The following is a 27,329-nucleotide window of genomic DNA, read 5'->3' as shown; positions in this document are numbered from 1 at the left end:
AACCCACGAGCCATGAGATCAGGACCTGAGCTGAAGTCACTTAACCTCAGTCACTTAACTGAGATTTGTATTGCTTTTGTTCTTATATCTAGGTAATTAAAAATAAGAGAAAAAAGCAGGGGCAGGAAATAAGTTTCTCTTGCTTAATACATTTAATTGATTTCTATAAATATTTGAGTATTTGCTATGTACCCAGTGCTGCTAATCACTGCTTAGAAGAAGCTGATGAACTTAAAGCAAGATGAAATTTATATTTGGAGCCATTTAATAGAGTATGATGTAGTAAGTGCCAGATAATTGATTTAAACCTCATGAACAGATGACTAATTCCATTTTAAAGATCTTGCAGGGACAGACTTTTGAGATTACGAGCGGTGTGGGAAATCAGGGATATGTGGTCATCATACTATATACAGCAGAGGAGACAACACAGCAGGGTATGAAGGAGTCATCAGAGACTTGGAGGGATGTTAATGTGTTCTCTGTCGTAAAGGATAGGTGATATTTGAATATATTTGAATATTTGAAAGAATGGGGAGAGTATTCTGTTCTGCAGAAGATGAGAATTATGTTATGGAAACAGTGGAATATTGACACAAGTGGAGAGGTGAGTTAAGGTATCATGGCCTTTTCTATCAGTTCAGAAAATTGTGATTTGAAGTCTATGCCCTGAGAAGCTTTTTTAAATCCTTCTCAATCTGATTGACCATCCATTTCTTTGAGGGCCCTCTGTACCTTAGTGTCTGCCTCTGCTTTTGAATCAGTCATTCTGAAAGGCACTAACTTATTTACAGCTTTTTCTTTCTCTAAATGAGACTGACACTACACCTTGTTACCTTGATAGGAATTTGGCTATTTTTGAAATTCCACGTTCATCATTTTACCTATTACATTCATGGTAGATTGATTACTACTACAGGTAGTTTGATTTTAACTATTTTATGTTGAATCATAAAATTTAGATTTTTGTGATGTCTTGCTCTCATTCTCATGTGCTGAGTGCAAAAGACATAAAAATTGAATCCTGTTTAGCAGTACATTTAATCAATTTGTCTTATGAAAAAAGACTAAATGAAAGGAAATTAAAATTCAGCCACATATGTATCATGAATATTATTGTGTTTTTTATTTATCTGCTGTGTGTTATTCTACTGGTATTTAGGAACGCATTTTTATTTCTGAAGTTGAGGGTTTTTGTTTGTTTTTTTAGTGTTTATTTTTGAGAGGGAGAGAGAGACGTGAGCCTGGGAGAGGCAGAGAAAGAGGTACACACAGAATCTGAAGCAAGCTCCAGGCTCTGAGCTGTCCACACAGAGCCTGACATAGAGCTTGAACTCACGAACCGTGAGATCATGACCTGGGCCAAAGTTGGACGCTTAATGGACTGAGCCACACAGGCGCCCTACTGAATTTGAGTTTTAAAGAGATATTTTACAATTAGTTGCTCATGATGATTTTTCTTAACCTGAGTTGTTGTTTTAGGATATGAAACTGCCACTTCTAATGTTTGAGGTTTAGCAGTAACGTGTTGGCCCTAGAAGAACTGTGTTTGATAGAGGTATCTCTAGGCCATGTGATCCTTCCTAGCAAGCAGCAAAATGAAATTGAAATCTGCAAGTCATTGCTGATATTTCTCCTCTCCCCTCCTACCCATTTGCTCTTAACTATAAAATTCTTCATTTCCACTGGTTATGATCTTTGACATCTTCTGATTTGGGTGTAATAGTTTCTGTTTTGTGACAATGTAAAAAAAATATTTCCAGATCCTTTTGGTGGATTTCAGATCCTCCTGAGGGAGGATTTCTCCTCTTTAGAGTGTCTGTGAGCGCCCAGAAATTTTATGCAAATTTTATATAAATATCCATCTGGGTGTTTCCTATTGGGAGAGGGTCCATAGCTTTTTCTAAGTGGTCCATTTTACCGAAAAAGTTAAGAATCGCTTCTCTGAGACTTGGGTAACAGAAAAATCAGTTTAAGGATTATATTTTCCTAGTCCTACAAATATAACTACTATCTTAAATCAAGCACACTAATACTATGTTTATAATAAAATAACCTCTTTTAAGTAGTTCACTTATTGAATCTATATTGTTCTTGTTTTTTTTGTTTGTTTGTTTTTTTGCATGATATACCTCATAATGGAAAGGCCCAAGGGATTGATTTATATATATTTTTTCCATTTAAAAGTTGATATAATTACTGTATAGGGATCATTTGCTATAATTTTCATTGAAATGGTGAGTGGTGAAAATTTTTGAGGTCCATATATCCATGGATTGCCTTGTAACTTATCATCATCATGTTAGTAAAGAATTAATGAATACCAGGCACCTGGGTGGCTCAGTTGGGTAAGGGTTTTGATTTCGGCTCATCATGATCTCACGGTTCCTGGGGTTGAGCCCTATGTTGGGCTCCACCCTGACAGTGTGGTGCCTGCTTGGGATTCTTTCTCTCCCTCTCTCTGCCCCTCCCCTGTTCAGGTATGGGTATGAACGCATGTGCATGCACACACTCTCTCTCTCAAAGTAAACTTAAAAAAAAAGAATTAATGAATACCTTTTAACGTTTGAACACTATGGTAGTTATCCAGGACATAGAAAATGTGAGATAAAAAGTAAGTAGGGAAGGCGATATGAAATCATGAATACATAAGGACCCAATGAAAAGTACAGGCAATATATGTTTTAAGGCTAAAATGGAGGGAACGATCACTATGAGTTGGGTTAAGCATGGAGGACTTCAGTGAGAAGTAGAATTGGAGTGGGGACATGAGTGATGAGTAAGACATCATTGGAAAGGAGGGAATAACTATAAAATAGTTTTATTAGAACACAGTCATAGATTCATTTACTATGGTCTGTGGCTGTTTTTGCTATTATGGCAGAGTCACATATTTACATAGAGACTCTATGGCCCATGAAACTGAAAATATTTACTATTTAGTCCTTTACAGAAAAGGTTTTGCTGATCCCAGTGTTAAACAGTTACAACTTTAATTTAGTCACACTGGGAATCCATTTAAAATTTGTTTTGTTTAGGTGAAGGGGAGGCATATAGTGGGACAGTGGTGACAACAGTGCTTTAGGAAAAGTGCCTTATGAAGATTAATACAGCAAAATTAATTAGAGTATATTAAAGGATATGCATTCATGCTGAGGTGGGCAGTCTGTTTAGGACCAGTAGCTAATTCTTAAAGCAATAGTATCTGCTCTAGAGAAGTGATAGTAATAATGTAAATAAAGGGATAGACATAGCAGATTTTAAGAAACTAGTTAGTCTTAGATACTAAAGATATAGGGAGATGTAAGGACTCTAAAGAGTGGCACTGGGGCACCTGGGTAGCTCAGTCGTTTGGGTCATGATCTCGCAGTTCGTGGGTTTGAGCCCTGCGTCGGGCTCTGTACTGACAGCTCGGAGCCTGGAGCCTGTCTTCGGATTCTGTGTCTCCCTCTCCCTTTGTCCCTCCCATGCACAAACTCTCTCTCTCATTCTCTCAAAAATAAATAAAGCAAAAAAAATTAAAGAGTGACACTAAAGTGACAGGAGAGGTTAATGTTACATTGAAGTAGGAATTCTCTCTCAGACACTAGTTTTTCAGGGAAGGTAATCACTATGATTTTGACATGTTGAATGTGTAACGAGACATCTGTCAGATAGAAATTGTTGATTCTTTGCTTTTTTCTCTGCTTCTCTGGACAGACCCAACTTTCATGGGATGATAGGCACAGTTCCGAGCTGAGGCTGCCTTTAGTTGTTCACACCTCATACAAGATCCCAGGAAAGAGAGAATCTGTTTCCTCAGTCCCAAGTTTCCTTCTTCCTGGTAGTGCCTTTCAAAGTGTAAAGGCAAGATTATAATGTGGTTGTGTAACTCATGGTCTATTACTGGCAGTGACTTGACCACTGTCTGTGGAGAAGCACAGAGTAGAGTTCCCAATGGCTCTCTTGAGCATATAGAGTCAAGTTAGCCCATCATACAAAACTTAGATTCTTCCTTTGCATTCTTTACATGAGACACACATCTCTTCTAGACTCCTCCTGAGACACCCCCTGTCCCTTCCCCCCATAAGCACTAACTTACTTAGTGCTATAACTATAACATAGTTTATATGTGAACTGCTTCTAGCTGTGGTTTACTTTGTATTTGTTTTCTCATTATGTTGTCATTAACCTAAGTTTCTCCTGTTGTTATTATCATAGGTTGTGGGGTCCTTTTGCCAAGACAGATAGGAATGTAACCTTGAGACCTTTAACTGTCCTTGGTAAGATTTCTTTCATGTTTGGCTTCCTTCACTCTTTTTTTTTTTTCAAGTTGTTATTTCAATTCTAGTTAGTTAACATATAGGGTAATATTTGTTTCAAGAGTAGAATTTAGTGATTCATCACTTACATATAACATTCAGTGCTCATCACAAGTGCCCTCCTTAATATCCATCACCCATTTCGCCCATCTCCCACCCACCTCCCTCTATCAACCTCAACCCTCAGTTTGTTCTCTATAGTTTAAAAGAGTCTTTTATGATTTACTTGACTTCCTTCTCTCTTGTAATTAAAAGGATATAAACTGGTCTGGAGTTCTCTTTCTCTCCTTGTTCTATTACCACAGTCCAAGTCTAGACCCTGCCCCAGGTATCTGGTCTGGCTGATTGTTTCTTTTGAATTGACTAAATTATTGACATCGTTTCCTTTTTATTTATAGTGGTCCCCATGTGATTAGTACTTTGTACTCAACAGAAGCGTGAGATGGACTAAAGCCCAGGAGAGATACTGGGTTTGGATACCTGGAATTATCAGTGTAGAGCCCTACTTTGAAAAAAAAACATTTTGTAGTTTTCAGTTACTTTTTCATGTGACCTTTTCGAATTTTAATCTTACAGCAAGCTTGGGAGGTAAACATCTATTTGCCTACATTATTGTTTGAATCCTGGATCAAAATTAGTTGTAAATTTTCATTTTAGTGAGTACAAAAGGCTGGGGAAAAAGTTGACTTTTAATGAGTTTTTTTTTAAAGTAATAGTTGAAAGCTGAGACTCAGAAAGGCAAAATTATTTGCCCAAGTTATATAGTAAATAATGGAGCAAAGACTGATTGCCAGTAGTAATAGTAATATCAGCTAGTTCATACTAAATATTTCCTATGTGCTGGGTGCCATTTTAAGCACTTTATGTCTATTAACTCATTTAGGATATTTTTGCCACCATTCCAGTTTGTCTTTTGGATGATAAATATTTATTCCAAGCTGTAGCATTTTAGAAGGCAAAGAATACTAAGTGAGAAGAGCAGTGAACTGCGAACTAATTAATTCTATTAACTATAATTATAGGGCAGAGGATATACAATAAGCCCAGGGGACAGCAGCATGGCGGAAGAGGTAGAACCACCTAGGACAGCATATTGCTAATGAAGCCAATGGGAGAGAGAGTTTCTAAAAGAAATTCTATTCCCTTCCATCCTTTGGCTGACCAGATTGTGCTCTGTTGTTGGGGCTGGGTCTGGAGTTGTTCTGATCTTGCTTCCCTGCCATCTAGTTCATGGCTGCCTTATTGGTGCCTACAGAGAGGTGCAACATTACATTTTACACTAATATAATTGATACAAGATGCGAGATTTTGAACAGAATCTCTTACTGAAAGAAGGAAAGAAAATAGAAACAGCAAATAAAGGAGCTTCTAGGATAGAGAATTATGTAAGTATGGCCTACTGAGCCCTTCTGGCTAGCTTCAGTTGCCCATTTAAATAGTTGCCAAGTTTTTTATGTTAGGGGAAATTCAATTCCTCATTGAATTTGCTTTCAAGTTTTACCTTTGTGTATGGATGAGGATCCTCTCATTGCCTCTTTAGCTCAAGACTGTACTTTCCTTCGGCTCTAATGCTATCCTCATGATGTGGAAATGTTGGGGTTCAGAGCTGACAGCCAAGAGAGAATTCTTGAGACATCTTGGTGCAAAAAGGTGTTTTTTTTGTTGTTGTTGTTGTTGTTTTTTAGTTTATTTTTGTTTATTTTTTGAGAGAGAGAGAGACAGAGAGAGAGCAAACAGGGTCAGAGAGAGAGGGAGAAAGAGAATCCCAAGCAGGCTTTGCACTGCAGTGATGCAGGACTTCAACCCACAAACCATGAGATCATGACCTAGCCGAGATCAAGAGTTGGACGCTCAACCAACTGAACCACCCAAGTGTCCCCAAAAGGTGTTTTTGTTTGTTTGTTTGTTTTTTTAGCACGGGGACAGGACCTGTGGGAGACAGAACTGCACTGGGGTTGTGATGGGTGACTGATTATATATCTTCAGGTTAGGAGGGGGTCAGGGATAGTGTAAGTCCAAGGTACCTGGGAAACATGGTTTCCAGGACCTTGAAGGGCTAGCTGCTGTTAGGAAAAGGTCACTTATTACTGTTTAGTAAAAACTCACTCGTGAGACCCTTCAGATGTGTATCAGGGGACCATAAGCTTGGAGTATGATTGCCAACCTATATCTTGGTGGGGTAGAGATAAAAGAAGTTTCTAAAGAAATTTTTGTATGTTAAAGTAGGCTTACAGGATCCCCGAGGTTGGGAGAAAGTTAAGCTAAGATTGCATTTTGCCCTGAGCAAAGTGTCATAGAGGCGGCTGTCTTTCCAGAGGAAGGTCACTCTGCCTATCTCAAGGACTTGTCATTGGGCTATAAGTTGTAAGGAAATTTAATTTTTTTCTTCTGCCTTTGTTTCCCACATGTTTCCTGGGTCCGCTACATGAGGAAGGCAGTCTCCTGGCTGTAAAATTTCTCCCTGTTTGTAACATGCAACCTGAGTTTTATGCCATCTTGAATTGGCCTTGCAGTTTGTTGTTTGTGCTTCCTGGGTATCTCAGTGGCATGGGGATACATCAATGAACAAAATAGAAACAAGTCAATGACTTCAGGAAAGTTTCAGTTTGGTGTTTGGGGGTTTATATATTGATTACATTCTGAATATTAATTAGCAAGCTGTCAATATAAGAACCTACTTAGGGTAATATTGGAAATAACCAGACTATTCAACAATAACTAGATTATATTATAACTAAAAATGATGTTTACATTGTTTATATTAATAAATAATAACATGATATTAGCATTACTATAAATAAGTTAGTACAGTCAGCAAGGGAAAAAAGTTCAAATTCCCAAACTGTGCTAGATTAAAAGAGAGGAATGAAGTATAACCCAATGTTAAGTAATGATTTTGTTTCCTTCTGCTCTTCTGTATATTCATATTTGTACTGGCAGCTAAATTCCTTCTTCTTTTTTTTTTAACTTTGGCCCGAGGGATATTTCTTGCTCTCTTTATCTTTTAATTGTGTGTTGGCCAGTTTTCTTCAACTTGATACTCTTGATCTGTAAAAAGGAGTTAATATCTTACTTAGGGTAAGGATGTTTTCCTGAAAAAGTTATCAGAAAAGGAGTGGCCTTATATTCAAGTTGTTACTGTTTCTGTATTAGAGATGTTTTGATTACTTTCAGTAACAAAGAACTTTTGGAGAAAACACATAGCTTGAAACCACTAGAGATAATGCTAGTTGGGATGCTTCAGAGATTACTAAAACAGGTTTAAAAAAAGGAGGAGAAAATATATTTAATTACACAGGTAGTAATTATTCCTGAGGAAATGATCCTAGAATTGGAAATGTCAAAGGTCATTGTAATGTAGCTTTTTAAAGATGATTTCCAAAGGACATACAGTAAGTGGTTACATTGTGGGGATCACCTAAAGTGAATGGATACTGTAGATTAGGATAGAATTTCCAATTGTAGCATCACACAGATTTAAATATTGCTGTATCTTAAGACAGAACTAAAGATATAATACAACTCAAAGTTAAGACTCTAGTGGTGGCAAAGACCCTAATGACAAATTGCATGTGAAAAGCTTTAATAAAATAATTGTCTAAAATGTAAGTTAATAAAAGCTATTTTTTAAATTGTTTTATGTGAAATGTTGTTAAATATATGTACAAAGTTAACATAAAAATAAACTGTATAAAATTAGCCTAAATTATAGGCAAATTTGTGCAAATATGTACAAATTAACGTTAAAAGTGTTAAAAGATAAGCTGAGGTCTATTAAAAATTTTAAGAGTTTATTTGAGCTCAAGTTGATTTGGATCAGTATCCAATATAGGAGATAGGAAGGAGCTCCAACTTGCCGTACAAAGAGGCATAAGGGAATAGGAACAAAAAAAGATACAGTAGGCAACAAAATGGGGTGGTTCTTGCAAAGTTACTTTCCTTTAGGTGTTAGCAGGGGTCTGTCAGGCATATTACCTAACTAGTACTGATCAGGTGATTCATTCCTGATTGACTGGTTTAAGATTACATTTCTGGAAGAGCCAGAACTGTAATTAAGTTATGTCTCAGTTTGGTCATGTGGAGTTAGCAATAAGTGACTCCCATTTGGTGCCAGTTGTCTCATTTTTTATTTCTATTTTTTATTATTGTGTGTTGTTTTTAACATAGGTTACCTTTTACCTTAGAGTGGTCTTTTTTGCTTTTAACAGTATTTCATAGTATAAGGCTCTGGCATTATACCAATCTTGGTATTGCTCACTCCTCTTTTCTGCTCACTTGGATTTATTTCATGTTGTATCTTCCAAGATTCTATTTATCTCTTTACATGAAGCTTAGACTGTACTTTATAATAGAGACAATAGACTAATATATAAAAACTAAATTTTTGTAATCCTGAAATTGGCATCGAGTTTTGTTGTTATTGTTTTTGTTTTTTTGTGTGTGTGTTTTTGTTTGTTTTAAGATCTAAGAACCAGACTTAAAAAATAAAGTGGAAACTGGCTCCTCATTTATTGGAGTTAGCTCAATGTAAGAAAGTTATTTCAAATAAGGAATTATTGTTACCAGTTCTTCTGATAATCTTGTCTTCCACATGGATTTAGGAGTGAATCAAAGCAAACAATAAAATAATAGGGGATATGGTGATAAAAATTGGCATCATGTAATCAGTCTTGATTTGTAAGAAGGTTTTAATTCTAAAATCTCATATTAAATTGGATAACAGTTTGCTTGCCTGTCTGTATTACTTTGTTTTAAATTTTTGAGAAATAACACAGAGCCCTAGAAATAGTAGACATAGTAGGTCTGCAGGGCCACAACGGGGAAGGAGGCAGAGAGGACTGGGGAGAATACAACCCAGTCTTTAATACGGTTTTTGCAGAAAGGAATGGATAAGGCAGGGTAGGTCCTTGTACATTTAGGATTGGTAGTTCCTAGGTGTCCTCCATTCCCCTGGAGGGAATAGGGTAGGAGGAATATTGGTTTAAGAGTGTGAGAGATTGATTTAGGAAATGGGGTCTGACAGTGGATTGGTTGGTTTGTATATCAAAAGTGCACTCCCAGGGGAGTCCATTGCTATCTCTAGGAAATAGCTAATGGGATTGGGGAGGGGTGCTTTGCCTCTTCAAGATCAAGATACTCCAAATGCCAGAGCACCAATACAGGAAATAAGAAGATATAGTCAATACCAACTTTATGTAAATGTTCAAAATATTTTATAATTTAAATTTCGTATGTTTATCAAAAACGTAAAATATTCCTTTAAATTTTAATGAAAAGGTACATTTGATAAATCTGGCTCTTTTTGATTTGTTCACTCTGATAGTTCTGGAAAAAACTGTTTTACAGAAGAGGTACAAACAGAAGATTGGTTTGAAATTTTTAATGGTTCTCTCCTTTGAATATTTTGATATTATATATCCTTTAAGAATAATGGCAGTGTTATTAGATTACATTTCAGAAAAAATATAATTGAGGACTTCAAGATGGCACTACTGTCAGTCTAAATAAAGAGGTAAACTGAGGCAAGCTTGAATCACCAGAAATTGAGTTAGTTTGGGAATGGCAGAGCAATTGCAATTTGGGAAATGCTTGCTGTAGCAAGCTACAAGTGAGTCCATCGAGGGTTTGGGTCAGGCTGTATTTCTGGCCAAGGACTGCAGAGGAGAGGGCCAGCCAGAGTTCAAGCAGGTAAGTTCATTGGCTTGAGGACGGGGAGAGAGTTGTGGCAGATGTTCATTGGTCAGGAGATAAGTCTTGGTCTTCTGTAATTCAGGCATTTATAGGAATCAGTCTCTTAGTTACTAAGTTCTGTTTTTCTGAGGGTGCATGTGTGTGAGATTCTCCATTTCATATCCCCTGGTTCCATTTTAGATTGAAAGAATTTTCACTTCACCTAGTTATGGACTCAAGTGCTGTTTTTTATACATACATTATTTAGAGATGGTGGCCATGAGAGACTAGAGAATATGTAACAAATTTACTTTTGAGTTTTACTTTTTGAAATAGGGAGTTTTACGTGTCAGTCTAAGATAGTGTTAGTTAAAGCCTAATGTGAAATGCTAGACATTTGGAATTGAGACATTTGTGAGGTGGAGACATAGTTCTTCACGGTCACTTGTAGTTGCAGTTATGTAGCCTTTATAATAGCAGTAACTTTGTCAATCATCCTCATTCTTGTATTTTAGGCTTTTTGTTTGTTTTTCTCCTTCAACATTAGCTTAGTAGCGTATACCCATTTAGAGACTGAAGGAAATTAAGATGAAGGAGGAGCTTTACACATGCTGTTGCTTCAGCCATTCAACCCTTTGTTGTTTTGTTTGTGATAAGACAACACAGCTACTAAGTATTGGGAAGCAGTATGTTTTACTTTTCTTTCCCCCAGGGTCATCCATTGACTTTTACTTGACATTGGGGAGGATGCAGGCTCAGAGGATGTTAACAGAAGAGTGATGAGAAGTACCCCAACCCTCTAGTTAGCTGTTGAAACCATAGGGAAATTGTGACCTTCAGTTGTGTTTCATAGGATCTGGAGAGTTGCATTTAGCAGAAAACTTGAATTAAATACTTGAACTAAAGGTTTATTTCTCTCCAACATAAGAGAAGATGGGAATGGGAGATCTATGGTGGGTTTGGGGACTCTCTTTTCGTTTGACCTCCCTAACTGCCTACAGTTACGGATTGCTGCTTTAGGTCTAGCCTCCTTCCATATTCCCAGCAGAAGAAGTTGGGGAGGGCAAAAAGATAAATGCTTCTGTTTCTTCCCCATGTAGAGCTTTTTTGAAAGGCATGCCTGATAACTTCATCTGATATCTCATCTGATTCATTGATTGGTTAATGTGTATATGAAGCCAGCAAAGGTTGTCCTTTGTTTTTCTAACCAACTCTAGAAAAATAGCAGCTTTTCTTGGAGAGGTTTTCAAAAAGGGAGAGGCTTTCGAAATATTGGCAGTTTTAGTAAAAAAATGTGATATTGATACTAAAAGTAATGATGATTATGGAAACAATACTCATAAACCTTAAGCTCTTATTATATACTGGTTGCTACTTTGAGTGCTTTATTTATTTATAGGCATAGTTCATTAATTCTCAGAATAACCCCATTGTTTTCCTTATTTTTTTTTTTTTTGGATGAAAAAATTGAGCCCTTTAGAGGTTAAATAATTTGCTTAAGTTGACATAATTGAAAAAGGTGGAGCCCAGATTACAAGCCTGGATCCTGTGCTTTAACTATATTTTAATACTGCTTTATAATTTAAAAATCTGCATGGGCTCCTGGGTGGCTCAGTTGATTAAGCATCTGCCTTCAGCTCAGGTCATGATCTTGCAGTTTGTGAGTTTGAGCCCCGCATTGGGCTGTGTGCTGACAGCTCAGAGCCTGGAGCCTGCTTCGGATTCTGTGTCTCCCCCTCTCTCTGCCCCTCCCATGCTCTTGCTCTGTCTCTATCTCTCAATAATAAGTAAACATTAAAAAAAAAATCTGCAGGGGCACCTGAGTGGCTCAGTTGGTTCGGCTCAGGTCACGATCTCACCATTCGTGAGTTTGAGCCCCATGTCCGTCTCTGGGCTGACAGCTCAGAGCCTGGAGCCCGCTTCAGATTGTGTGTCTCCTTCTGTCTGCCCCTCCACTGCTTGCACTCTGTCTCTCCAATTGTCTCAAAAATAAATAAACGTTAAAAAAATTTTTTTTTTTAAATCTGCAGTTTAGGAGCACCTGGGTGCCTCAGTTGGTTAAGCCAAATTTCGTCTCAGGTTATGATCTGAACCCATGGTCCATGGGTTCAAGCCCTGCATCGGGCTCTGTGGTGACAGCTCAGAGCCTGGAGCCTGCTTCAGATTAAGGGGAGCCTCCTTCTCTCTCTGCCCCTCCCCCCAATCAAAAATAAATAAACATTAAAACAATTTTTTTTTAATTTTTAAAAAACCTGCAGCTCAGAAATAAGGAAACTAAAGATGAAAGATTTTAAGCCATTGTCTTAAGGTCACTTGAGTAGTCAGCAGTAAACTACTCCTGGGCATTATTTCCAGTTTCGGTATGCTTTCTCTAGGTGCACTTTCTACTTTTATCCTCTTATATATAGGCCAGTCTGCTTGAGGGGTAGCTATATTTGGCTTGATGTGGTTCTAAATCTTGGAAATTGTATTCCTCCTTTAGAATTCTTTTGATAAGGAAGCCTTCATGATGCAATTTAGCTTAGTGTTTGTGAGGGTGGACTTTGCAGCCATTGTGCCCATGTTTGAATCCTGCCCGTGCCAGTTTTAGCCACGTGGTCTCGGACAAGTTACATAACTGTTGTGTTTTCAGTAGTCTTATCTGTAAAATGGGTTCATATACTAGCTATCCCAAGGGCTGCTAGCAGGAATAGATGAATTAATACAGTAAACCTGCTTAGGATAGTGCCTGGCACATAGTAAGCATTAAATAAATATTTTCTATTCTGATTTTATTATTTAGCAGAAATTTACTTTCTGTGTTGAAAGGTATTGCATATGTCCAGGGTACTATTAGTGATGTAAAAGTTTATGCCATCATATTTAAAACTAGATGTTAATGTCTTTGAATTTTTCATGTCACATTTTCCAAGTAATATCAATTACCCATTAAATATTAATTTAATCACAGAAATGATAATGTAATCATCAGTAAAATGACTTCAGATGGCAGCATCATTTAGCAGTGAAATAAGGACTGGCAAAGCAGGATTTAGGTCTTCCTACAGCAGCTTTCAACGTTGTATTTGCTCTTTCCTTTTCTGTTTAAACAACACAAGAATTAAACCCTTTTAAAGGGAACCTATCCATTTCTTTTCACAAATGTCATTCTCTCATCAGAGAAAATGCTGCATAATACTGAGATGACAGCCCCACCTCTGATGTCACAGAGGATGGTACAATCCTCCCGGAGCCTTTGCTGGGGTTTCTGCTGCCGCACTGGGGAAATGGTTACATTAAAGCTAACTCCCATCATCTCAATTATCTCCTTGGAAGTAGTTTTCACAAATATAGAAAAGCCCTACGGTGGTTGTTTTCGGTAAGCTACCAAGGTAGAGAGAGACAGGCAGAAAGAGGGCGAGCAAACGAGAGAACAGGCTGCTTAGCCTTTGTGAGAGAGGGACTGAGGCGGCAGCTCCTCTCAGCTAGGGTTTCTAGTGCTCAAAGTGCTTCCATCACTGCGTGCAGTGCAGGGCAAAAGGGGCTGCCAGGAAATTTGAAACTAATTTGCTTCCAGTTGACTAGAACAGCAGATTTTGAATTAGCTGGCTTCTTTTCTAGCTAACTTTTCTCAAGCATTAAGCTGATGAACTGGGCATTTTCTATGATCAATGGGTAACTGCTGGAGCTACAGTAATCTCTGTGAGTAACCTCTATTTGTAGGTCTATGCAGGAAAATATATTTTTATATATCTATCTCTTGTAAAATGCTGCTGTGAAATGATCCATCTGTATTATTGACTGCTTTTGCTTACTAGTCTTGTCTTTTGACTGTCCCAGTAGGAGACTCCTGGGGCTAGACCAGGTTGTGCTGAATCCTGACATAGGGAAGAGCATACTGCATTATTTAGGGATGCCCACGCCAATATTTAACTCCCCAGTCACCAGAAAGATGCCACTTGCCCTCTGAATGCTTTTGCCCAGTACCTTACCTGGCTTTAACCTGGAATGTTTATTTTAGCATCTGACATTGGATTTTCCAAAATTTTTATTTTTAAATAGAAAGCAATATTCTTACCTGTGATTTTATTTCCTTTCATTGTTTTTGTTGTTGTTGTTGTCCAATCGGCTTTCCTAAGAATACAGTTCTCAAAACCTATTTCTCTACTCTCTGTTTGTGATGCATTATATAGAAAGGAGGTGGAAAACGGGCTACCCCTGTAGTTTTAGAAATACATAATATTGTGGTGCTGGATGGGAATATGGGAGGAGTTTCTCTTAAAGAGCTCAAACTCCTTTCCATCTGCATGTCTAAAGTATGGCTATGTCTGAATACCCTAGAAAAGAACCAGGATTAGCCATACAGTAGCAACAGAAATGTTCTGTGAACACTGTAGTTAAGACTGAGGTAGTATCTACTGGAGATTTAGAATAGGTATTTTAACTCCTTAGTTTATACACGAGGGTTTGTTTTCTGTCGAAAGTGTCACTTTTAGAGTAATACAACATTTATTTTTCTCTCACGAGGGAATTTGACTTTAAACTTAATGTAAAATTTGCATTTCAGATATAGTTGGAATTATTGCACATGTTATTTTGCAGCTGAATCCTTAGCAAAACTGTGGGTCTCTTATTGAGCATGAAAATTACTGAATGCAAATATGAATCAGCTGAGGCTTATTACAGATTGGAGGCTGAGCGAGGTTGTTTACCATTGCATCTGACACCTGTCTTGATACACAGCAGTGCAGAGAAGTCCACAGCTGTAGTTTATCATCTCTACTAGAACTCCAGCTGCTTGGCATTAATGGTTGTTGGTTTTTGTTTTTTTAAGGACTTGTATTTTGAAACATCAATTTCAATTTCTTAAATATTAATGTATTTTATTAAATATTTTATGTAAGAATTTGTATTAATACGACCACATTCATATTAACTTTAGTAGGAGAATGCCTATGTAAATATAATTGTGAAATTATTTAAACGTTTAAACTTTTTTTGTTTTTCAAAATAAAAATTTAAAAAGTCAGTGAAGATCAGAGAAATGTTAAAATTGGGTTTTTCAGAGAATAGAATGGTGGTTATAAGAGGCTGGGAGTGGTGGTGGAGGAAATAGGGAGATGTTGATCAAAGCGTACAAACTTCCAGTTATAAGATGAGTAAGTTCTGGGGATCTAATGTACAGCATAGTTATTATACTTAATAATATTGTATTATATATTTTGAAGCCACTAGCAGAGTAGATCTTAAATGTTATCACCACAAGAAAATGGTTATGTGACATGATGGAGATGTTAGCTTAAACTATGGTGGTAAACATTTTGCAATCTAGAAGTATCAAAGTAACACGTACACCTTAAACTTACACAATGGTGTAGGTCAATTATGTCCCAATAAAGCTGGAAAAAAATAAAAATAAAATAGGGTTTTTAAAAGTGTGAATTCCTAAACAGGAAGAAGTAGTAGAAAATAGATAGAATGGATGAAATCAGAGGAACAGCTCTAATCAGAAGTGATATGGCTGAAAGGAGAAGCACAACATATGGACATAAAAAGAAACAAAAATTATGAGAAGGGGTTGACAGTGGAGAAACATTGTTTGAAAAAAGGAAACCAACTTTAAAAAAAACATGATTTTAAATTCAGCTTAATTTCAGCTTAAGCCGAATTCAGCTCAAATTCGGCTTAAATTCAGCTCTTACCGCTCAGTATTTCCTCTCCATGACAAGAACAACGTTCTACACATTGCAGAGACTTTGGTTTAAAATCAATGGGCTGAAAGCATAAGAGACTCTTAAAAACTGAGAACAAACTGAGGGTTGATGGGGGTGGGAGGGAGGGGAGGGTGGGTGATGGGTATTGAGGAGGGCACCTTTTTGTATGGAAACCAATTTGACAATAAAATTCATATATTGAAAAAAAAAATCAATGGGTTGTTCCTTATATCACTCATTTTACCTTCTGTATGGTGTATAAGGTGCCACTCCTTAGCTTACAGAGCTTACTCTGAAATTGACTAGGATGGTAAGCCAGTGTCATTTCCCCAGGGATTAGAAGTGAATGGGAAAAAAATGGGTTCTGAATCACTAGTATGTGAAATTTTGCTTGAAGTAAGTACAGCTGTAACTATTAATTACTCAGGAAAGAGAACGTTCAATTAATACAGTAGTCTTCTATTTGTGTGCACATGCTAATAGCTTGTGTAGTGTCTGGCAGGCCTTTTCCTAGATTCACAGCATGCAAGTACCTGAAATATCTGTGTTTTTGGAGACTTATTAATGACTAGGCAATAGCCAGCATTCTCAGTGACTTCTATTAGGGTGAAGAGTGTGTATCAAAATATAATTGTACTTAGATTACTCATTTAGTAAAATCTCATCACTCATACTCATTTTCTGTTATTTTTATCATACTAAGCATATTTTCTTTAGTAAAAATGGATTAGGTTAGTTTTTTTAAAGGCAACTTTTTCTATTGCATTGCAAATCTGAACAACCCATGTATGTGTCACTGTTTGTGGAGAGGCTTATTGATTATTAGACTTAAAAACATTGATCATTATTATTCACAGTTAAGAATTATAGTTACTTGTAGGAGAAGTATATTTGAGAGTTTTCAGCTCTGCAAGGCTTTTTATATTTGTTTTATAAATTGGACCTTTGTCTTCCATTTTTTTTTTATCGATTTATGAAATTTTGGACTAAAGGGGAAAAGTAGTCACCCCTCTGTATATGGGACTGAATTCCTGTTTGACAAGTCAGGGAGATTTTAAACTTGTTTCTATAAAACTTCCAGTGTTAAAATAATTTAAGAATTTATAGTTCTTTTATAACACTAACTCATGATACAAGTCTTAAGGTGTTTGCTGATATTCATTAGGGAACGAAGAGCCCCGTGGACATTATTGAATTTAGAAACAAGGTACATGGAAAGGAGAGAAAATAGATTTTTAGTGTCTAGGTTAGCTATGATTTGTAAAGAATTGAAAATCTTTGATTTGTACTCATAAAAAACAGATTACAAACCCTTAGTGCACTCTCAGAAGTACCTCATTAGAGTGAATTTGCCCATGCATTTTTATTTTACGAGTAATATATCCAATGACATGTACATTAAAAGTCTGAGATGAAACCCTGTTTTAAAAATTGAAAAGCTTACCTCTCCCTCACCCCTTTTCCTTTAGGTTCTCATGTTAACTTCATTAATGCTATGTACAGATGTTAACATATAGGTGTTTACAATGCTCAAGTTTGTATTTGTATTATTTTAGGATTTTATGGTCTTTTTGCATGAGTAGAGTTGAGTCATTGACCATTAATTGTGCAACAAATTTACTATGACTTGTAAAATAAAAAAGAGATTATATCACAGTAGAGGTGATTATCTTTCTCTCTTGAGGATTCCAGCATAATTGGAGGGCAAACCCAGACCACAGTGAGCAAGCCTTTCTCTTGGTATGAATGAGAGACTGTATGCTTTCTTTAGTTGTCTATTTCAACAGTTGGACTTTTTAGTTAGGAGGTAGGAATTCTTGGGGTTATCTTTTAGAATAAAAAATGTAGCTTTTTAAATGTAGTCAGAACAACTTCTAGATATTGTCGTAGTACTATGGAGAAGTGCTTCTCATACTTGAATGTGTGTACACATTACCTGAGGTTCTTTTTAGAAATATAGATTCTGATAGGAAGGTTTAGGGTGGTACCCGAGTCTGCATTTTTAACAAACTGCTGGGTGGTATCTGTGCTGCTGTCCCAAGGCTACACTCTGAGTGGGAAGATTCTAGGACAGTGCTTTCAAATAGAATTTTCTGTGATCACATAAAAATGTTCTATATCTGTGTGGTGCAATATGGTAGCCACTAACTACATATGGTATTGAACACTGGATTTTCAATTTTATTTAATTTTAATTAATTTAAATTTAAATAGCCATATGTGGCTGTGGGTAACATATGGGACAACATGGCATTTAGAGTAAGATAATCAATTGAGAAATTTATTCTTAATGGTAATAGCCCCTGTAGGATCATGTGGAAATCTGGAACTATGGACAATATTGTCTCCCCTTAATGTTACCACTGCCTGAACTTTATCTGCAATGGACAAGTGTATACAGATGGAGTTGCTGGATTGTAAGCTCCCTGATAGCAAAAGCCCTGTTGGCCTTGTTCGTTGCTCTGTTTTCCAGTGCTCACCACATACTTGGTGCACAGTAAATGTTGGCTGAGCAAATGGAAGAATTAGCTAGCTGTAATGTTAGGAAGGATCCCCATGTTTCCAGCGTTCTGTTTAAGCCTGTACTTGGGAGTAGGGGACAGAAGGTGGATGGCACTGACATGTGTTATTTTGCTTGTGTTTTGGAGGGTTTCTTTTTGTTTCTGCTGTGAGGTTCTGTTAAATGGTATTCTGTTGGGTATAGGACATTCTTAATTTATCTATTGTTCCAACAAATACATCCATTTTGCTACGTACTAATGTTCTAGGCTCTGGGGATATAATGGTAAAGAAAGCAAAGTTTGAACCTTTTGTAGTTTATATTCCTGTGGTAACAAAACAAAAACAGGACAAAACAAAACCAAAGAATCCCTTTTTAAAAATGAGTGGGTCCAATTTCTATGGAATGTGTATGTATAGAATTCATAATTATGGTTCTTCTGGGGCTTTAGGCATAGACATGATAGTCATATTATCTTGGGAAACCTTCATTCTGTTGCTCAGAATCCCTCATGATAAACTTTTTTATTTCACATTTCAGCTTCTTGTATCCTAGTCTGCAGCAGACTTGCCAAATAGTTCTTACTTTTTTTTTTTTTTGACCATTTTAAGGAGTTTGCTAGCCAGAATGCAAGAAAATCCATTTCATTTACTGGTCCTCAATCAAAATCATTCTTAGAAGGGCCACAGTCTTTCTAAAGCCCATCATATGGAGCAAGGTCATTTCCTCCTGATTTGAAGAAAAACAGGTGTTTTTTTTAATGAGGTATAATTGACATATAACATTATATTAGTTTCAAGTGGATAACAATTTGATATTGTATATATTGCAAAATAATCACAGCAATAAGTCTAGTTAACATCTATCATCATATGTAGTTACAACTTTTTTCTCTTGTGATGAGGAATTTTAGGTTCTACTCTCTGAGCAGCTTTGAAATATGTGATACAATATTGTTAATTATAATCACTATACTACATGTTACATCTCCATGATTGATTTATTTTGTAACTGGAAGTTTATACCTTTTGACCCCCCCCCCACCCTTCACCCATTTCACCTAAACCCCACCCTCTGCCTCTGGCAATCACCAATCATTTCCTGTCTATGAGCTTGGTTGCTGTTGCTGTTTTTTACTTATCTATCATCTATCTATCTATCTATCTATCTATTATCTATCTATCTTTATTTATTTATTTTATTTATTGCTTTTATTTATTCATTCACCCATTTGTTTGTTCATTCTCTCATTCAGATAAGCTTCACGCCCAGCGTGGAGCTCAATGCAGAGCTTGAATTCATGACCCTGAGATCAAGACCTAGCTGAGATCAAGACTTGGAGGCTTAACTGACTGAGCCACCCTAGGCGCTCCTTGTTGCTGTTTTTAGATTTCCACATGTAAATGAGATAATATGGTATTTGTCTTTCTCTGACTTATTTCACTTAGCATAGTACCCTCAAGGTGTATCCATGTTACTACAGGTGGCAGGATTTCCTTCTTTTTTATGGCTGAATAATGTGTGTGTGTGTGTGTGTGTGTGTGTGTGTGTGTGTGTGTGTGTGATTTTCTTTATTCATTCATCCATCCATGTGTACATGGGCTGTTCCTGTATCTTGGCTATTGTAAATAATGCTGGAGTGAACATAGGGGTACCTGTGTCTTTTCGAATTAGTATTTTCATTTTTTTTTTTTTTGGACAAATACCCAGAAGTGGAATTGCTGGATTATATCATAGTTCTATTTTTAAATTTTTGAGGAACCACTATACTATTTTCCATAGTGGCTGCACCAATTTATGTTCCTACAACAGTGCATGAGGGTTCCCTTTCTTCCACATACTCTCTAACACTTGTTATTCTTGTGTTTTTGATAATATAATAGCCATTCTAAGAGGTATGAGGTGATATTTCATTGTGATTTTGATTTGCATTTCCCTGATGATGAGTGATGTTGAACGTTTTTTCATGTACCTGTATGTACATCTGTTTGTCTTATTTGAAAAAAATAAGAACTTCTGCCCATTTTTAAATTGGATTTTTTCCCCTGCTATTGAACTGTATGAGTTCTTTTTATATTTTGGATATTAACTCTTTATCCGATATGTGATTTTCAGGATTTTTCTCCATATCAGTAGGGTGCCTTTTCATTTTGTCAATGATTTTCTTTACCAAACAAGAAGCTTTTTAGTTTTATGTAGAAGGATTTTTTTTTCTATTCCATTTTGTCTTATTTCAGCCCTGTCCCTGTGTCCTAGAAGTTGATGACTATTTAACATACAACCCAAAGCACTCCTGAAATTGATCTTAACATTCAAAAGTAGCCCATTTCTTTCTCTCTATATTAAGTTAAAAGAAAAAAAAATTAAAAAATTAGTGGGTTTAGTTCATCACAGGAAAAGCAACAGGAAACAATGTTAGGGATCTGACCAAACCCACGAAACAGCAGATAATATTCCTATTAGAAAAGGGTGACTCCTAAAGGAATATAAATAGATACCCCCAAAAGTATATATATATTTCACTTGAATGTGAAAAGCTGGTCTTCTCCCTCTTCTCCCCTCCCTCCTACACATTTGACACTACATTTCATTCCTTTAAGGGAAAAATAAATGTAGAAAAGCTATGAACTCTTATTAATTCAGATTCTACTAGTGTGTGGTTTCTATTTAGGCAAGTGCTAAAGTTCTTTTTTTATACTTAGCAAATCCCTTTGCTAAGATGTGAGACCAAATTTAGGCAAGAGTAATTCAGTAAGACTTTCTGGAAGAGAAATAGCTATTTCAGTATTCACTTGGATTCTTACATTAGTAGTAGATACAGAGTGACAGAGGTGAAGGAAAAGCTTTAACAAGTTAGGTATAAGAGCCCACAGCAGTTGGCATAGACTGAGCAGTAGCTTTGTGGAAGCATGTTGAAGTTAGAGAGGGCTGGGCAGAGGGCATGAGGTGATATTGGGTGTGGATACTGGCTGGAGTGGGAGATGTAGCAGCCTCTTGTGTCTTTGCTCTGTCCCTTCTGCCTTCGCCCTGGCTCAGGCACACATCACCTCACCTGTCCTATTGCAAGTAGCCTGTTGTTACTCCTGAGCCTATTTGTGCTCATTCTTCCCTGTACATCCCTTCACATGCTACCAGAATAACTTTTTCTAACATGCTTAACAGATTTTTCATGCTTTGGCAACATTCAGTTTTGAATCCCCTTATGTTTAGTATGTAGCAGGTAATTAATAAATGTTTGCTGAATTTGAAAGAATTTTGGAAGTATCTGTGTATTTATGGGAAGTATCTATGGCCTTGTTTCAAAAGGGAGCAGAAAAAAAATCTTTATAGTAAAAGAAGAATTTGGTCTTTTTTTTTAATCACCCTAATATAAATAGTCCCGATTTTTAAACATAAGGAATAAATCAGAAATTCCAAATAAAAAGGTCAAGATTAATATTGTATGAAGTTTTGTTTGTTGTCAAATACAGTTTAAATGGTGACTTGAAATGCAAACAGCAAAAATAAACTACTCTTGCATTCTAACAAACAGGTGCCTTATTTGAAAGATTTGGTGCTATGCTGAATTCTGTGATGAGCACTCTAACTAAGAGCCATGTGGTCTTTAAGGCTACTTCTACCTAGGAGCTACAACTAGAAGATTTTTCATTCTGTATTGTGTCTGGTAATATCGCTGTTAGAAATAAAGGTCTGACAAGTCAGAGGCCTCTTAGTTTTTTTTTCCAGGAATTTACTCCTGAGAAATAAAAGACTAGGAATCTAGTCCTGACTTGTAATTCTTCTAGAATACTTTGTTGACCATCGTTTCATTTACCTTAGTCAAGTCATTTTGCCTCTCAGAGCATTGATTTCTCTCAGTCTGTGCTAGTTCTTATTTAGTTTAGAAGTAAACAACATTTATTAGAATAGCACTTATTAGAACAGTAAACTTAGAGCAGGAGAACTGACTGGAATAGTAAAGAGGACGATTTGTCATGCAGGGTTTTGGTTTTTCCCTTCTCCCTTTTGTCTTTCTTTGACCAGTTGCCAAGTTGTTATATCAAGATATCACAAGCTGTTGCCCACAGCTGAGGCATTTGCCATCTCCTTTATGAGATACATTTTAATGACAAGTATTAATTATAGAATGGAGAGATTATTTAATTTCTTTGAGTCCTTTTTTCTTGATTTTTTTCTGGTCACTTCTCTTTGGACCAGTGTACCAGTGTTTATTTTAGTGGTTGTTTTACAGATGGGAGTTTAAACTGTTAGAACAAAGTAGACCTCTAAATGATAAAGTATATTTTTTTTCCCTTTGTTAAATAGATTTCATCATAGTATGTTTTTGATGTTAAACGTATGTATGGCTTCAGTGGTAACTGTGGACAGTTTTGTTAAAACACTTCTGATAGGTTAAAAATTGTAGTCTTTTAAAGCTTTAAAATATGAGGTAATATTACGTTCACTTATTTCATGTGTTTGTACACTATGTAATATACAGCTAAAATTCTCTTGACATTTGTAAGGAGGAGAAGTGACTTCTTATAAGGGCTGGTGATTAAAGGAAGGCTTTGAGTTTGGTCTTGAAAGATCAAAGAGGGGATTTGAGTTAGGTCTTGAAAGATGAAAACAATCTGGTCGTTTAGAGATGGGAAGAAAACCTATCCTATGGGGAAAAGAGGTTGAGCACAGACACAGGAGTGTATCCATAGTTAACTTAATTTCCAGTACATATTTGAGAGAACCTTTTCAAGGTATTCATGTGCTGCCCACCTCCTTCAGTTAGAGAAGCAGTAGTAGAGCATATTTGAAAAGGGGGTTGAGCAAGAGAAAGAGAATAGTTTGAGAAAGATACATTGGGACTGGGTTATGGATCCTGACTTCTAGATCAACGAGTTTGGACGTTAGACTTTATTCTCTAGGCAGTGCAGAACTACTGAAAGCAACATAAACTTTTGTTTTAGGAACAAAGTGGGAAAATGAGGCTGGGTTTTGGATAACTATTTCAGAAGATTTTTAAGTTTCAGGGAAAAGTTTGAAGACACACATATTAGTGTACCTTACTACCAATAAAGATGGAGGGGCAGGGAGGGATGTAAAGCATAGTGAAGGTAGAATAGATAAGCTCTGACTTTTATTTATTTTGGTAGAGTACATCATTCAGTTGAACCTGCCTTCTCAGCTGCCTGCCTTAATTATGTTAGCTGGCTGAATTAATTCTTAAATCCCTTCAACCTTTGAAATTCTATATTCTTTGATCCTTGAATATTTGTAAAGGTATACCCTAGCTTAGAGAAATAATGAAAAACATTTAAAATCTAAAGGAAATATATCCTACTGGGGACTAAATACTTCTCTATCTACTTTAAGCTCTTTCACTATGTTAAAGAAAGAAAAACATCTTTTTAGATTATTGACCATTTTCTTTCATTGCATACTAACAACAAATTTATAGTTTGGAAGTGCTGAAGAAACTGATGAACACAGAGAAAACTGTTAAAAGCCTAAAAAAGTGTAAAACGTGAACAATGTTTTTAAAAGTTGTAAAAAGGTACCAATATAGGGATAGTTCCCAATTCATTTTGTGAAGCCAGCATTACCCTAATACCAAAACCAGACAAAGATAGTACAAGACAACTGCAGACCAGTATTGCTCAGCAAAAATACTAGAAAGCTGAATCTAGCAAAATATAAAAAGGATTATACACTCTGACCAAATGAGATTTATTCCAGGGATGCAAGATTGGTTCAGTATATAAAAATCAGTTGATATAATAATGGTTACTAGAAAAAAAGATGAAACCCACATGAGCATCTCAGTTAACAGAAAAAGCATTTGACAGAATTTGACACCATTTCATGATAAAAACACTTGACAAACTAGGAATAAAAGGGATCTTCTTCAGCCGGATATAAGGCATTTGTGAAAAGTCCACAACTAACATTATACTTAATGGTGAGAAACTAAACGCTTTCTCTTAAATTTAGGAACAAGACAAGGTTGTCTGCTCTTACTACTTCTTTTCAACATTATAGTAGAGGTTTTAGCCAGGGAAAATAGACAAGGAAAATAAATAAGAGACATCCAGATAAGAAAGAAGAGAAAAAGTAAAACTATTTATTTTCATGGATGACATGATTTTGTATATAGGAAATCCTAAGGAATCCATAAAAAAGCTATTAGAACTTAAAAAGTTTGGCAAGGTTACAAGATGTAAGTTCAGTGTACAGTAACCAATTGTGTTTCTATGTGCTATCAATGGATAATCTGCAAATGAAATTTTAAAAATGAGAATCCTACTTCTAATAGTTGCAAAAAGAATAAAACACTAAGGGGTATAAATTTAATAAAAGTAATGCAAAATTTGTGTATTTAAAATTATAGAAATTTGCTAAAAGAAATTAAAGAAAATTAAATGGAAAGACAGTCTATAGCATAGGTCAAAAGATGTAATAGTATTATTGTTAAGATTCCAGTACTCTACAGATTCACCCCAGTCTCTATCAAAATATCAGCTGACAAACTGATCCTAAAATTCATATGGGAAATGCAAGGGGCCCAGAATAGTCAGAACAAATTAAAAAAGGATGAATAAAGTAGAACATACACTTCCTGATTTTACTTTCCACAGAGCTATAATAATCAAGATGGTGTAATACCAGCAACAAGATAGGCTTTTAGCTCAATGGAATAGAATTGAGAGTCCAGAAATAAACCTTTAAACTTATGGTCAGTTGATTTTCTACAAGGATATCGAGGCAGTTCAGTGGGAGATGGAAGTTTTTTCAACAGATAGTGTTGGGACAACTGGATATCCAACATGAAAAATGAAGTTGGGTCTCTACTTCACACCATATACAAAAGTTAACTCAAAATGGATTAAAAATCTAAATGTAGTAGCTAACACTGTAAAAATCTTAGAAGAAAACATAGGAATAAATTTTTTGACCTTAGATTGGATAATGATTTGTTACATATAACACCAAAAGCACAAGCAATGAAAGGAAAAAGTAGATAAGTTGGATTTTATCAAAATTAAAAACTTTTGTGCTTCAAAAGACACCATCAACTAAAGGGAAAGACAGCCCACAGAATGGGAGAAAATACTTGCAAAGTATATATCTGATAAAGAACTTCTGTCCAGAATATATAAAGAATTCTTATAGCGTAATAATAAAAAGACAAGTAACTGAGTTATAAAATGGGCAAAGGATCTGAATAGATAGAAAATGTACAAATTACCAATTTGTATATGACAAGATGCTCAATATCAGTCACTAGGGAAATGCAAATCAAAACCACAGTGAGATACCATTCAGTACCCACCAGGACAGCTAAAATTAAAAAAAAAAAATGGACAATAATGGTACTCTCAAACTTTGCTGGTAGGAATGTAAAATAGTGCAGTTGCTTTGGAAAACTGGGAGCTTCTCAGGCATGAAACAGAATTATCATGAGACCCAGAAATGCCATTCATAGATGTATTACCCACAAAAATTGAAAATAAATGTAGACACAAAAACTTATATACAAATGTTTATTAATCCTAATAACCTAAAAGTAGAAACAACACAGATGTCCATCAACTGATGAATGAATAAAGAAACTGTGGTATATCCATACAATAGAATATTATTTGGCAATAAAAAAGAATGAAGTTCTGATACATGCCACAATGTGGATAAACATTGAAATCATTGTGCTAAGTGAAAAAAGCCAGATACAAATGCCACATATTATAGGATTCCATTTTTATGACATGTTCAGATTCACACAAATCCAGAGAAAGAATGAAGATTGGTAGTTATGAGGGGCTGAGGAGATAAGGCAATAGGGAGTGACAGCTGATATATATGGGTCTGTTTGGGGCGGTGGTGAAATGTTCTGGAATTAGAGAGTGGTAATAGTATAATTTTGGGAGCATATTACAAACCACTGAATCTTAAAAGAGGGAAAAATGTCAATATGCACCTGAGGAAAAGGAATCTTACTGTTTTTAACTATCTTTGTTTTCAAAGTCAGGATTTGAAGAGATGCTCCCTCTTCAGATTTCACCAAGCCACATTCTCTTAGTCTTGTCTTATGAAGGTGTTATAAATACTGCTATCACAGAGAAGTGCTTCTTGGATTCCATCCATACCTTATTCAAATTTAATTTTAAAAATATATTTCTAATTGTTTAAAAAATGGAATATTAAACAGTATATACTCTCAGATGTATTACTGATTGTATATTTTGCATACTGGGGGATACCATATGTTAACACATTTCTTTTTTTTTTTTTTTTAACATTTATTTATTTTTGAGACAGAGAGAGACAGGGCATGAACAGGGGAGGGTCATAGAGAGAGGGAGACACAGAATCTGAAACAGGCTCCAGGCTCTGAGCCGGCAGCACAGAGCCTGACGCGGGGCTTGAACTCACGGACCGCGAGATCATGACCTGAGCCGAAGTCATACGCTTAACTGACTGAGCCACCCAGGTGCCCCAACACATTTCTAAGTTAAGTTCATTTTGTACATGCCTTAGAATCAAGTCTTTCATGTTCAGTGTAAATATTCAGACATTTATCTAACATTTCACCAAATAGGAAGGTTGTAATTCACAGTGCTTTAAAAACAACAGCACAACAGGGGCGCCTGGGTGGCTCAGTCGGTTGAACATCTGATTTTGGCTCAGGTCATGATCTCACGGTCTGTGAGTTCGAGCCCCATGTCGGGCTCTGTGCTGACAGCTCAGAGTCTGGAGCCTGCTTCGGATTCTGTGTGTGTCTCTCTCTCTGCCCCTCCCCTGCTCATGCTCGCGCGCGCGCTCTCTCTCTCTCTCTGTCAAAAGTAAATAAACTTTAAAAAAATGACAACAACAACACAACAAATGTCCTCTTGAATGAAGTTTTTAAAGTGAGTACACTGCATTTCTACTGTAGATGAGGATTTTCTTGATACAAAGTAACCAAAACCAAGTTTGGAAGAAAATTGGATAGTGGGGTTGATGTAACTGTAACTGGTCTCCGTAAACTCTCAGTTAAAATTTTTCTTCATCAGAATGTTTTCATTGTTCTCAATGACTGCTATTTTAGTAAGAAAATGTAAATTTGGTTCACTGTAGTAAAAATACACTAATTATTGTTTTCACTGCTTCATATATTGGGGTTCTACGTAACACACCGTTTAAATTTTATGT

General features: G+C 36.2%; 1 protein-coding gene across 4 annotated transcripts in view; it reads left to right on the top strand.

The window, feature by feature from the left end:
- Nucleotides 1-27,329, top strand: part of PSD3 (pleckstrin and Sec7 domain containing 3) — a 734,808-nt gene that overhangs the window by 267,124 nt on the left and 440,355 nt on the right. The window contains exon 1 of one of the 4 annotated variants that reach the window (XM_042983315.1): nt 13,607-13,652. The exons of the other annotated variants lie outside the window; for them this stretch is intronic. Within the exon in view, the coding sequence (XP_042839249.1) occupies nt 13,622-13,652 (31 nt within the window). The 5' untranslated portion in view covers nt 13,607-13,621. Of the gene's footprint in view, nt 1-13,606; nt 13,653-27,329 lie in introns of those variants that run through there. 4 annotated transcript variants of the gene reach the window in all.

The sequence above is a fragment of the Panthera tigris genome, chromosome B1 (genome assembly GCF_018350195.1).
Source record: "Panthera tigris isolate Pti1 chromosome B1, P.tigris_Pti1_mat1.1, whole genome shotgun sequence".
NCBI classification, from domain to species: Eukaryota; Metazoa; Chordata; class Mammalia; order Carnivora; family Felidae; genus Panthera; species Panthera tigris.
This window is presented reverse-complemented; position numbering and strand designations above follow the sequence as displayed.